Below are 14361 nucleotides of genomic sequence, written 5' to 3' on the forward strand. Positions count from 1 at the left end.
GTGCAGTTCCCATGGAGAAGAAAGACTTGTTCTTCCCCCTGAGGCTCAGCCCCCTCCAGAGGCAGAGATGGTATAGGGTGGCAGTGCCAGGACTGATGGGGTGTCCCATGGCCTGGGATGAGTCCTAGAGGGAAGTTATTGAGGCTGGAGCATGGGATGCATCGGTGGAGCTGCTGGGGACTCACATGCGGACATCAAAAGCCAGACAGGCTGGTGCTCAGGGTCTGCAGGGGCCTTCAAGCAGGGGCCAGCCATGGCCACATCCGAACATGGAGAGGTGGAGCAGGCTGTGCTGGGGTGGAGGGCTGCTAGCATGGGCAGGTGGGGGCTGGAGTTGCATTCAGAGGCTGGCAAAGGGCCCTGGGAGCAGAGCAGGGCCTTTGCTGGGCATCTTCACAGGCCCCTGGTTGCTCAGGGCTGGGTCTGGATCCTGAGCTAAGGGTGTCAAGGTCAGGCCCCGGTGTGTACTCCAGGAGTCTGGTAAGTAATGGGGAAAGGCTTGAGGGAGCCGGTCCAGGGAGCTCACAGCCCTGACCTGGAGAGCTCTGTGGGTGGAGATGGACAGTTTGACTCCAGAAGCTGCTGTGGTCACAGCCCAGGGCAGGTCTGGGTAGTAAATAAGATGCTGCCCCCAGGGTCAGGTCAGGGGCCCGAGCAGAGGTGTAGGCATGCTCCATAAACTGGGAAGGGCCTTGCTGCTGTCTCAGAGGGGATGGTGGCTGCTTCTCGGCAGGGCTTTGCTGGGCAGTGTTATTACTGGCCACCCGGGTGACACGCATCCTCCCTGTCCTCAGCATACCCAGTGCGGTGCCTGCTGCCCAGCGCCCACGGCTCCTGCACAGACTGGGCCGCTCGCTGGTACTTCATTGCCTCCGTGGGCCAGTGTAACCGCTTCTGGTATGGTGGCTGCCACGGCAACGCCAATAACTTTCCCTCGGAAGAGGAGTGCATGAGCAGCTGCGGGGGGTCGCGACATGGGCCCCACCAACAGGCCTCCGGCCATAACACCCACAGAGATGGTGGCAGCGGCAGTCCTGGAGGCCAGCGGGAGGCCAGCCAGCACAGTACCATGGCCACAGGCCAGAGAAAACCCTTGCCTTCTGGTGGCCTCTGGTGGAGAGACTCAGAGCCTGGGCCAGGAGACTCGTACCACACCCAGGCCTTAGGAGAACAGCCTGGGGGCCAGGAGCTGGGGCCCAGCGCCCCTGGACTGGGCAGAGATGCCTGGCGGCCAGTGCCACCCTCCCACAGCTCCTCCTACAGGTGAGGCCCACCTTTCCCAGGTGGGGGGGGCGGAAAGGACATGGGCCAGGGGCTAAGCCTGTTGAAGCTAAAACTCTGGGGTAATAGGGAAGCCAGCCCACCCTCCCTATCCCTAACCTCAAATCCTCTGAGGTAGCCTCGTTACCTTCATTCTACACCTAGGCAAGCTCAGGCTTTGGAAGTTGAGCAGTCAGTACATGGTGGTGCCTGGACTCTACAGCATGTCTTGCCAGTGTACCCAAGAGTCTGTCTAATTGAAAAAGCTTACGGTCCTCATGACCTTTGGCAAGTCATCTGACTTCTCCAAGCCTCGGTTTCTTGACTCGTAAAATCGTGCTATCTCATAGGTTTAGCGTGAGTTCCATTTATTAATTACTCTCGGGACTGTGTCATGTTGAGAGATTTGCGAAGATTGAAAACTAAATGAACAGGTGTGTGGTTTAGTCCCCCGCACAAATCCGGTGTGGTGTGTGCTGTCTCCCAGCCTCTCCATCCCTGGACTTTGTGCCACCCCTGCTGCTGCTGCGGGCACAGGTTGAAGTGGCAGTGCTTAGGGCATGGCAGGGAGGTGGGGAGGGCAGATTCCTGAGTCCACAGGCTTCTGGAGCTTGGCCTCATGTGACGCCCTCTGTCACAATTGCCTGTGACAGGATGGGCACCAAGCTGTCCGCGGTGGGACTCGCTGATGAAGGTGGTCCCTGGTCCTGGCACTCATGCCAGCAGGTCAGGTCCTCGCCTCCCACCTTTCCAGGATTAGCTTGGCAGGCTCGGAGCCCTCTCTGGTGCAGGCGGCCCTGGGGCATGTGGTGCGGCTCTTCTGTCCGGATGACACCGCCCTGGACCCCCATACCAGGTGGCAGAAAGACGGGCAGCCCATCTCCTCTGACAGGTGTGTGCAGGCATCCTCCCCCAGTGGCAGCCCCTGGGGAGGGAGGGTGTGCGGCTACGGTCCCCTCTGCTAGGAGCACTGGGGCCTGAGGGGGGTCGGGCTCATTATTGTTCTCAGGAGTCCCTTCCATTCAGGCACCGGCTGCAACCTGATGGCTCCCTGGTCATCAGCCCCCTGTGGGCAGAGGATGCTGGCACTTACAGCTGTGGCAGCATCGGGCCAGGCCGCGACTCTCAGAAGATCCACCTTCGCATCACAGGTCCCTGTTCCCCACCTCCAGTGGGTTCTCATCTCCACACTGGAGGGGCTCGGGTGCCTCCTTGAGCCAAGGCATCCTGGTAGCAGGGACTATATGCTCCAGCTGGGCTGGGGTGGACGTATTGCCCCTTGTGGCCCTCATTTTGCCATGTCCCCCACTGGCCTCATGGCCCACCCTTCCTTCCAACTCCCTTCTCCCCACAGCTCACCCCTTGCTTCTCCTGGCCTTATGACAGGGAGTGACATGTCCGAGGCTGAGCCAAGGCTCTTCCCTCAGACCAGAAACCCAACCCAGGGCTTCAGTCCTCAGGACTCCAGCCTAGGGGGCGATGCTGGGGGCTTGGGGACCATCTCCTCCTCACATCCGTGGCCCACGACCAGGTAATGGGAGCAATGCTATGCTGCTTTCAGCCTCCCCAACCTGAGGGCCAGGGTCCATGGAGGTCTCAATGGGTGACAGAAGGGGAAGGTGAATGGCTCCCCAGGCCGATGTGTGCCATGACCAGCTTGCCGGCCCCTGCTTAGGGCTTTGTGAGGTGAGGACTAGAAAAACATGGCTTCCTGAGCTCAGCCTATTGAGGAAGAAGGGGGGCCTTCCCTCCAACCTCAGCCAGTTGGGAACACTGCAGGCTATGGCCCAGGACTTGGGAGACAGGGGAAGGGAAGAGTGTCTGGAGTAAAGAGCCTGAGCTGGAAGAAGTCACAGTCTACAGAAGGGGTGCAGAGGGCCGGAGGGTGTCCAGGTCAAGGGCAGAGGCAGATGTGCAGGGTGGGGAGAAGCCAGTCTGAGATCACACGTGAGGGTTGCGAGAAAGCAGAGGTGGCTGTTAGCCTTTGCCCCACGTAGGTACTGATGGGTCCTCACCAGAACAGAGGGGCGATTTTAGGAAGCTGCATCTGGCTGGAGGGCGAGGAGGGACCATGAGGCTTGCACAGAGGTCCCGGCCCCAGGCATGGATAGGGGTGCGGGCAGCAGTGGCAAAGACCCTCTCAGGGCTGTAGGGGTGCTTGTTCTGCAGGCTCCGCCTGGACCGGAACCAGCCTGGGGTGGTAGAAGCCCACCCAGGCCAGCGGATCCGGTTGACCTGTCGTGCTGAGGGCTTCCCGCCCCCCACCATCGAGTGGCAGAGAGATGGGCAGCCCCACTCTTCACCCAGGTTTGCTCCGCTCCTCTCCTCGCTTGCTCCTCTCCAGCCCCACCCACCCCATGTAGGCCATTAGGGGAAGGGCTGCCAGGTGTCCCCTCTGGTCAGTCAAGGTCTCTTGAGAGAGGGAGCTGCTCAGCATAGGGCTCCTTGGGCAGACCGGCATTTGGGTCTCTGGGCTTTTCCGGTGTAGTTAGTGGGCAGAAGTAACAGGCCAGGTAACAGAGGTGCTGGCTGAGGGAGGAGTGGAGGCAGACGTATTTCTGGCTGTAATCATAACAGCTAACATTTACTGAGCCCGTATGAGTGTGAGGCTTGTGGCCACCATACGAGCTGCAGAAGAGCCGCGGTGAGGTAGGTGCTATTTTTCACACGGAAGCCTAACACCACGCAGCTCCTAAGTGGCAAAGCCAGGATGTGAGCCCACTAAATGAGGGTAGCGAAAACTGGACACTCATATTATTTTGTATCAGAAGACTTGTTTATTGGCAGGCTTAAGTCAGGCATCCTCACGTGAGTGCTGGCAGGTGGGGGACCCGAGGGCCTAAGGCTGACTGGCCGTTTGGTGACACCCCACTCAGCAGTAGAGGCTGCTCACCAGGGAAAGGAGGACCCTGTCCCTCCCCTGCCCCCGTGGGATGGAGCCACCTGACTGTGCTTGGTCCCCAGACACCAGCAGCAGCCCGATGGCTCTCTGGTCATCAGCCACGTGGCTGTGGAAGACGGCGGCTTCTATGCCTGTGTCGCCTTCAATGGGCAGGACCGAGACCAGAGATGGGTCCAGCTCAGAGTTCTGGGTAAGGGGCAGTCTTGAGTGGAAGGGTGACTGGGACCAGTGGCCTTTGAGGTCAGGTGGTGCAGGATCAGCATAGTGGCTGACAGTGCCTCATCCTTGGGCTCAGGAGACCTGACAATCACAGGGCTGCCCTCTACTATGACGGTGCCAGAAGGCGACACGGCCAGGTTGCTGTGTGTGGTGGCAGGAGAAAGTGTGAACATCAGATGGTCCAGGTAAGACTACTCCCGCAGGCCTGGCCTCAGACCCACAGGTGTCCACTTTTCAGCAGGGATGTTGCTGTCACCACTGCCCCACCCCCAGGCCTGGTGCCTAGACAACGAGGCCACACAGGGCTGTTCTCTTTTCTGTTAGCTGGGCCACACCAGGGGTTCTCAACCTCGGCACTGACATTTTGGACCCGATAATTTTTGGTTGTGGGGGCTGTCCTGTGCGTTGCAGGGCGTTTAGCAGCATCCAGGCCATCTACCCACTAGGTGCCAGTAGCACTCCCAAGTCATGACAATGTGTCCAGATGTTGACAAATGTCCTGGGCGGGGGCGTGGGGGGGGCGGTGGAATCTCCCCTGGGGTTGAGAACCACTGGGCTACACTCAGCTTTGGAGACTTCAGTGGCCTTTACCCCAGATCAGTTGGTCTGATTCATTCAGCAAACTTTTTGTTTTTTTGCCCCCTTCCTCCTTGCACTGTGTCAGGACCAGGCTAGGCTCTGAGGATCCTAAGGTAATCAGAACCCTAAAACAGTCCCGGGGGGATCCTGGGATGATCCACGTCCCCTAGATACTCCTAGGCAGGAGATGGCCCAGGGTCCCCTCAGGTACAGAGGAGGCTGCCTCCCACCTGAGAGAATCAAGGAAGGAGTGGCCATGGATGTGACTTTGGCTGGGCCGTGAAGGCTGAGGGGGAAGGATGATTTTGGGCGAGGCTCAGAGGTAAGTGAGATGCCAGCGTGGCCGTGGGCCCTCACACTGGACTGGGCCCTGGCTCTTCCCAGCAGCAGACATGCTTAGGACGACTTCCCTCTTTAAATCAAACATAAACAAACGCCCTCCTCTGACCCTGTGTTTCCCTGCGGCCTGGCCTCTGTCAGTCTCCCCTTCACAGCGTGGCCGTTTATATCACGTGTCTCTACCTGTTCACCCCACTCACAGCTCAGCCCGTGCACTGGGGCCTCACCTCCACCCCTGTTCCAGGGAGACTACTCTGGCCAACGCCACCAGCTGCCTCCCTGTTCCTAAATCCTCTGGCATATCCCAGCCCCCACACGACCTGTATCCTCCCACTGATCGCTTGTGCCTCCTGAGACCTTCCCTCCCCGTGGCTCCAGGCAACAACCCTCTTCTGGTGTTCGTCCTGCTTCTCTGTCTGCTGCATCTCTTCATACCTCTCCCTTAGAGGCCGGTGTGCCTCAAGGTCCTGTCCTCGGTCTTCAGTTTGTCTAACTTGGCCTTGGGCAACCCTGTAGACAGTTCCCAGAACCATCCCCGGTGATAACACTGTCTGGGTCCAGAACCTCAAATCCGAAGCCTCTGGCATCTCTCGGCACCCGAAATACAGAATGGTGGAAAATAACCTCACATTGATCCCTCATCCCTCCCTCCCCGGGTCTCCTCACGGTGGAGGGCACCACCATTGCCCAGTAACCCAAGCTACAACCCTGTAGCTTGATTTCTTCCCCAACTCCCACATCTGCCCCTCATCCCAGTCCCTTTATTTCATTGCCTGTGTCATCTGTGCAGCAGCCACTTACCTGGCCTCTGCTCTTCAGGCTTGTCCCCTACCCCACCACTGAAGTCTGCAACCCTTTCAAAGTACAGCTGCATCAGTGCTGCTTAGCTCACGCCCCTCCGTTACCCCCTGGATCCAGTCCAAACTCCCGACCAGAGCCGTGTGCACATCCTCCTTCACTCTCTTGCTCTGGCCGGGGCCTGTCTTCAAGCTCCTGAGTCCCATGTTCCTTCTGTCGGCCAGCTGCAGCCTCCTCATCCTTAGGTCAGGTCTCGGCTAGCCTCTTCCTCAGGGAAGTCTCCCTTAGACACCTGCACCCCCACCCCAGTGCCCCAGAGGCAGGGCGCGCTTATGTCCTTCATCCAGCACAGGGCCTGGCACCTCAGTGCTGCTTAGAAGTCTTTTGTTAATGACAAATCAGTGTGGTTCCTTTGTGGATAAGAGGCACATTCACTGGAACTTAGATCACTGTGCTCAGTGTGAGGCCACCCGTCTTTTGGGTTATTTTGCTTTGATGATGTTCCATCTTCCTTGAGGTGAGGGTCATCTGTCTACACAGAGGAAGTACCTGGCTCTGGAATGGTCTTTCATTGCCTCCTGGCTCTGGAGCCTGAAGACCAGAGGCCCTGGACAGCTCTCTGTGTCCTCTCCTCTCCAGGAATGGGCTGCCAGTACAGGCCGATGGCCACCGTGTCCACCAGTCCCCAGATGGCACGCTGTTGATCCACAACCTGCAGGCCAAGGATGAGGGTTCCTACACGTGCAGTGCCTACCGTGGAAGCCAGGCAGTCAGCCGCAGCACTGAGGTGAAGGTGGTCCCGCCAGGTAAGAAAGGCCTGCCTCAGGTATTCGCTTGTTCTGGCTGTATGCTGCAGAGTGAGGATGAGTGCAGGCTCTGTGGTCCGCGGGACTCTGGTCCAAACCCTGGCTCACTCTGCCACTTACTGGTGGTGTGACTGGGGGCAAGGGGCTTAACATTCCTGAGCCTTACTCCCACCTGATAGGGACGTAGTGAGGATGAAGGAAATAATGTGTATGTATGACAGGCAGCTGGTAATAGCTTAATAGATGGTGTTAAATATCATGCTTTAGACTTACTGGTTTTATTTTGAGAAATGATTGACTGGAGCTTCATTATAAAACTTAAGGCAGGCAGACATACCATTAAAAACTGTCCATTCTAATTAGGGTGGCAAACAGTGGTCCTATGATCGAAAAAATGCCTTTATGGCTCTTTGACCCTATAACCCAGAAAGGAAAGGGCAGGGATTAGTATCACCATCTCACAAATGACACAGATATCCAGAGAGCTCAAGTGATGTTTCCACAAGTTGCACAGCAAATCCACGGCCAAGTTGGTACTAAAACCTAAGTCTTTTGACTCCTCACTTAGTGTTCTCACTAAACTATTACGCCTGTAACTGGGTAGAATTTTACCTGCATTATTCAGTAATTTGATATTTTAGCTTTATATTCTCCAGCTTTTGCTCTGAGTTGTTATATTATCAAATTTTAACAACTCTAAATACTATATTGTGAGATGCATTAGTTTTCATCCCACTAAGAAAAAAAGGTTGTTAAGTGACACAATGCTAACACTTCACCAATATACAGTCCAATTTGACAGGTGTTACATTAAAAGCATCTCAGAATTTATGGAACAGACTGGTTTAATGTTCAAACTCACAAGAGCTCCCTAGTCGAGTAAGCCGGAAGGAAACGGGAGGGGTGCTCTGCCCTCCCACGTATCCTCAGTGTGGGTTCACTGTCTGAACAGCGGGGCAGTGCCCCAGGCCAAGCAGCCGGACTTCATGGGGCTTGAAACAGAGCTGGGGGAGAATGCGCCAGGCCCTTCCTGTGCTGGCCTGCCTGGATGTTCACGCACCAGGAGCAGTGTTACATTCGGGGTGCCGGCCTGGCTGCCTGCAGAGGGTGGACACTGGTCAGTACTAGAGCTTGAAGGTCTGTGGTAGAAATGTTGCTGAGTTGGCCCGACATGCAGGCTTCCAGTTTGTGAGCTCCTTAGAAAAGTGACTGGGACTCATCCCCAGGGCCCAGCCCAGTGCTTGGCATCACTAGGTGCTCAGATACTTGGTGACTGAGTGCATGAAGGCATTACGTTGGTGACAGCACCATACTGCTGGGGCAGTTTTCACCTCTGATGAATTGATCTCTCGTCTACATACTAACCAAACTTACAAGTCTTGAGACAACCCAGAATGCAGACTTATGCGAGAAAAGCTATTAGGAGGACCCTGATGGTCATGTTTGTGATTAGCTAAGTCTATATGGGAAGCTGGGAAGCCAAATTATAATCAGAAACTTGTTTGATGAAGCCTGGTGGGGCTCCTGATGTGTGGGTCCCATACTGAAATGGTCTGATGTGACCTGCAACTTGGACAGGGCACTTATGGCATCAGTCAGGCCACTTTTCTCCCACGCGTGCTGGATGGTGGTGCTAATCTTAGATGTATTAGGGGTATCTTTCTTGGTTAGAAGTGGTCTCCCTAACTGTATTCATTCCTCTGATTAAGCTGCAGATTATGTGCTCTCAGCCATTTATGGTTTTTGTGGGGTCTCACTTTGCCCTAGTCATGGTTTGGTGGCATTGAGTGTTAGCGTCAGAGTGAGGAGCCTTGAGCTAGTCACACTTTGGTGTAACGTACAAACTTGTATTGTGAGGACTTCTCAACCTTTTTGCCTAAAAGATTGATTAGAAACAGAAAAATACTATAGGTATAAAACAAGGCGGGGGAGGTGGTTACTCACTTTTTTAAATGAGAGAGAATGAGGCTATGAGGCAAAAACACGGTTATGCGCTCAGATTTAGCTCTGGTTACTATGTGCCCAAGGGGCTACTGCTATCTCCATTTCAAATGAAGAAACAGAGAGCTTAGGTGTCTTACCCAGAGTCAGCCAGCTGGTTAAGTGGGAGAGCCAGGTACCCGCCCAAGCAGCCTGGCTCCAGAGCTGGTTTGTATAACCACGATGCTGAGCACCTCCTATCCTCTGGGCCCTGTGACAGGCCCAGGGGCTACAAACAGCTGAGACAGAATTGATATCAAAGTTACTGATTTTTTAAAACCAGTCTCATAAATGGTTTGCTGTTCATGTGACTCTAAGGTAGGTAGTGCTCTTGTTATACTGATATATCAAACCTTTACAGTCATTCGCTGGTGAGGAATGGTCTATTAGTTGGGGCAAGAGGGGATGAGCCTTCCTTAGCCTCATGAGGTCAGGTTTTTGGGAAGGTGCTACTCAGGCCTAAAGCAAGTAAGAGCCCCTTCCAGAAAGAAAAGGGAAGTTCGATGGGTCAATAACGGGAGGACCACTGCATGCTAAAGTAAGGCCAACAGTGGATGGAAATTGACTTCAGAAAAACGCTATGCACACCTCCCATGATCACATCAAAATTACAACTTAAATTAGAGAAGTATAAAATTTAAAACCACCTGAAGATTAGCTGAACAGAAGAAGCCAGGACAAGACTGGTAGGGGTGGAGATGTGGAGTGGGCAGGTCCCGCACCCGCGCTGTGGTGATTGAGAACTGGGAGGGATATCTTGGCTGCAGAGGTTCCCCCTGAGGAGCAAGGAGTCTGAGCTCCAGGGCTCCAGGAAGAGAGGAGTCCCCATAACAGCTGGCGGTAAAAACCAGTGGGCACTGCATCTGAGTGAGATGGAGGGCTGCTGGAGTCCCAGGCATTCCCACAAACTCATTCATTCTGGGCTCCAGTGCAGGGGCGGCAGCTCTACTTGGGACAGAAGCACGGGCAGGCACCATCTCTCTTTTGTTGCGTCCTCCCTCCACCCAACCAGCAGCTTTCCATTAACCTGGCCAACACCATTTGCCCCACCCTATCCAGCTTATGCACCCAGTTCGAGCCACTTCCAGTGGCTTTTCCACACAAGAGGCTGGCATCGGCCCATGCTGTGGACTTTCCTAAAATCTCTCAAAGGTCCACAAACCCCAAATAAGCAGTAGCTGGCCTCAGCGTACCCTGTACCTCTTGCTAAGTGGCACCAAGCCCAGCACAAGAGGCTACTGGTTTCAGCTGTCATTTTAACTCCCATCAGGTGGCCTCAAGCCTGGCATAAGATGCAGCTAGTGTTGGCCTGGAATGTAAGTTCAACTAAGCAGCCACAAATGGTTTAACTAGTGGCAGCTGGCCTTGGTTCACAGTATAGCCTCTCCCAAGTGCCTCCAAGCCCAGCACAAACAGCAATCAACCACAGGTCACTTTGAAGCTCCCAGTAGGCAGCCCCAAGGAAGGTACAAATGGCAGCTGACCTTGGCCTGCACAGGGGCCCTTCCCAAGAGCCTCCAGAACCAACACGCCCAGTGGCTGGCTTCAGACCACACCAGAGCAGCACCCAACCAGCTCCATAAATGACACATCTGAAGGGCAGACTTGGTGGCACCAGAACCCCACTAAAACAATTCCTGCTCTGTGGGGTCAGTCTTCTGCACAACAGCTTGTCTGCTGTAGTCATGGCCAGCCCTTAGAGCCGATTAGCCTGAGGTTCAATCCCACCCGCTGACATGCCAACAGCAATAAAAGCTCAACTACAATAGGAGGGCACACACAGGGACATTCTTGGAGCACCCAGCTCAGGTGAATATGGAAACTACACTACCGGCCTTATGGGACACCTGCTATATAAGGCCACACTACCAAGACTGAGAGACGTAGCAGATCCACCTAACAAACAGGGATTCAGCAAAACTGAGAGATAAACATGTTCTAAATGAAAGAACAGGACAAAAACTCCAGAAAAAGAACTAAATGAATGGAGACAAGCAATCTATCTACCAGCTAGAGTTCAAAACATGGTTATAAGGAAGCTCAATGAATTGAGGGGAAGCATAAATGAATTCAGTGAGAACCTCAACAGACAGAAACCATAAAAAAACTGTTTAGAAATGAAGAATACAATAACTGAAATGAAGATTACGTTAGAGGGAATCAATATCAGATCAGATGGAGAGGATCAAACCAGTGATCTGGAAGACGAGGTAGTGGAAAACACCCAATTGAAAGAGCAAAAAGAACCCCCCCCCAAATGAGGTTAGTTTAAGGGGCCTCTGGGACAACACTGAATGTACCAACATTGCATCATAGGGGTACCATAAGGAGAGAGTGAGCAAGGAATTGAAAACCTAGTTAAAGAAATAATGATGGAAAACTTCCATAGCCTGGCACAGGAAAGAGACATACAAGTCCAGGAAGTGCAGGGAGTCTGAAAAAGATGAACCCAAAGAGGCCCATACCAAGACATAAGTAAAATGCCAAAGGTTTAAAGACAAAGAATCTTAAAAGCAGCAAGAGAAAAAGCAGGTAGTTACCACAACAAGGGAGCTCCTATAAGACTGTCAGTTTGATTTCTCAACTGAAATTGCAAGCCAAAAGGGACTGACATGAAATAGTGGTAAAAAGCAAGGACCTACAACTAAGACTACTCTACCCAGCAAGGCAATGATTTAGAATCAAAGGAGAGATAAAGAGTTTCCCAGACAAGACAAGCTAAAGTTCACTACCACTAAACCAGTATTACAGGAAATGTTAAAGGGACTTCTTCAAGTAGAAAAGGTAAAAAAATACGAATAAGAAAATATAGGAAAGAAAAAAATTCTCACTGACAAAGGCAAACAGTGAAAGCAGTGAATCAACCAAACACAAAGCTAGTACAAAAGTTAAAAGGCAAAAGAAGATCTTGTGTAATTACAACGATAAATTAAGGGTACACACAAAAGAAGTAAAAAGTGACAAAAAGATAAACTTGGAGGGGGTGAGTAAAACTTGTAGTGATTTTAGAATGTGTTCAAACTTAAGTGACCATCGACTTCAAACAGACTGCTATAAACATATCTTGGTACATATGAAGCACACAGTAACTACAAACCAAAAATCTACAAGAGATATACAAGAAATAAAGAGAAAGAAATCCAAACATGACACTATAGAAAATCATCAACATAAAAAAGAGCATGAGAATAAGAAAGGAACAGAGAAAAACTACAAAAACAATCAGAAAAGTTACTAAAATGGTGATAACTACATATCTATCAATAATTAAATGTAAATGGATTAAACGCTTCAATCAAAATACATACGGTGGCTGAATGGATAAATAAACGAGATCTGTACATAGGCTGCCTACAAGACCCACTTCAGATCAAAGGACACACACAGACTGAAAGTAAGGATATGCAAAAACAATTTATGCAATTTATGCAAAACAAAAAAAAGATGAGGTAGCAATACTTATAACAGACAAAATAAACAGACTTTAAAATAAGGGCTGTAACAAGAGACAAAGAGGGCATTTCATACTGATAAAGGGATCGATCTAACAAAAGGATATAAACGACACATTAAAGCTGATGGACCTAATTGATATTTTTAGGACATTTTACCCAAAAGCAGCAGAATATACATTCTTTTCATGTGCACATGGAACATTTTCCAGGACAGATCACATGTTAGGCCACAAAACAAGTCTCAATAAATCTGAGAACACTGAAGTCATATCAAACATCTTCTCCAATCATAATGGTATGAAACTAGAAATCAATTACAAGAAGAAAACTGAAAAATACACAAACATATGGAGGCTGAATAACATGCTAATAAACAATGAATGGATTAACAAGATCAAGGGAGAAATCAAAAGATACCTTGAGATAAATGAAAATGAAAATACAATGACCCAAAATTTATGAGACACAGCCAAAGCAGTTCCAGGAGGGCAATTTATAGCAATACAGACCTAGCTCAACAAATATCTCAAAAAATCTAACCTTACACCTAAAGGAACTAGAAAAAGAAGAACAAAGCCCAAAGGGAGTAAAAAGAAGGAAGTAATAAAGATCAGAGCGGAAATAAATAGTCTAAAAAAAAAAAAAATAGAAAAGATCAATGAAACCAAGAGCTGGTTCTTTGAAAAGATAAAGAAAATTGGTAAGCCTTATCCAGACTCATCAAGAGAGGGCCCAAATAAAATCAGATGTAAAAGAGAAGTGACAACCAATGCTACAGAAATACCAATGATGATTAGGAAATACTATGTACAATTATATGCCAACAAACTGGACAACCTGGAAGAAATAGATAAATCCCTAAAAACATACAATCTTCTAAGGCTGAATTAGGAAGAAATGGAAAATCTGAACAGATAACCAGATAATGAAACAGATAAACAGATAAACAGATAATGAAATTGAATGGATAATTTGAAAAAACCATCCCAGTAAACAGAAGCCCTGGACCAGATGACTTCACAGGTGAATTTTACTAAAGAAGAGTTAACACAATCTTTTCAAACTATTCAAAAAAAAACTGAAGAGGAGGGAAAGTTCTCAAACTCATTTTACGAGGCCACCTTTACCCTGCTATCTAAACCAGACAAAGACACAACAAAAAAAACTATAGAACAATATCCCTGATGAACATTGACGCAAAAATCCTCAACAAACCATTAGTAAACTGAATACAATACATTAAAAAGATCATACACTATGATCAAGTGGAATTTATTCCCAGCATGCAAAGTGGCTGGTATGATACCCACAAATCAAATTAATGTGATACGCCACATAAAGTGAAGGAGAAAAATCATATGACCATATCAATAGATTCAGGAAAAGCATTTGACAAAATCCAACATCCATTTATGATAAAAACTTTCAGCAAAGTGGGATAGAGTGAACATATCTCAACATAATAAAGGCCATATATGACAAACCCACAGCTAACATTATACTCAATGGTGAAAAGCTGAAAGCTTTTTAAGATCAGGAACAAGACAAAAATGTCCACTTTCATCACTTTTATTCAACATAGTATTGGAAGTCCTAGGCATAGCGATCAGACAAGAAAAAGAAATAAAAGGCATCTGAATTAAGAATAAGTAAAACTGTCATTATTTGCAGATTACATGATACTATATATATATATAACCCTAAAGAATCCCACCCCCAAACTATTAGAACTAATAAATGAATTTAGTAAAGTAGGATACAAAATTAATATTCAGAAATCGGTTGCATTTTTATACACCAATAATAAACTACTGGAAAGAGAAATTAAGAAAACAATCCTATTTACAATTACATCAAAAAGAATAAAATACCTAGGAATAAATTTAACCAAGGAATTAAAGAGCTGTACTTGGAAAACTATAAGACACTGAAGAAGATACAAATAAATGGATGGCTATACCATGCTCACGTATAGGAGAAATTACCATGGTTAAAATGTCTGTACTGTCCAAAGCAATCTACA

The 14361-nt window shown here is 49.7% G+C and overlaps 1 protein-coding gene across 1 annotated transcript in view; it reads left to right on the plus strand.

Annotated features, from left to right (window-relative positions):
- PAPLN (papilin, proteoglycan like sulfated glycoprotein) overlaps positions 1-14361 on the plus strand; it is a 36668-nt gene that overhangs the window by 19360 nt on the left and 2947 nt on the right. Inside the window, exons 17-24 of the mRNA XM_025042111.1 lie at positions 795-1263; positions 2015-2152; positions 2287-2411; positions 2647-2791; positions 3430-3567; positions 4225-4352; positions 4458-4566; positions 6737-6903. Of these exons, the coding sequence (XP_024897879.1) occupies positions 795-1263; positions 2015-2152; positions 2287-2411; positions 2647-2791; positions 3430-3567; positions 4225-4352; positions 4458-4566; positions 6737-6903 (1419 nt within the window). The remainder of the gene's footprint in view (positions 1-794; positions 1264-2014; positions 2153-2286; positions 2412-2646; positions 2792-3429; positions 3568-4224; positions 4353-4457; positions 4567-6736; positions 6904-14361) is intronic.

This window comes from Pteropus alecto, unplaced genomic scaffold (genome assembly GCF_000325575.1).
Source record: "Pteropus alecto unplaced genomic scaffold, ASM32557v1 scaffold8, whole genome shotgun sequence".
In the NCBI taxonomy this organism is placed as follows: Eukaryota; Metazoa; Chordata; class Mammalia; order Chiroptera; family Pteropodidae; genus Pteropus; species Pteropus alecto.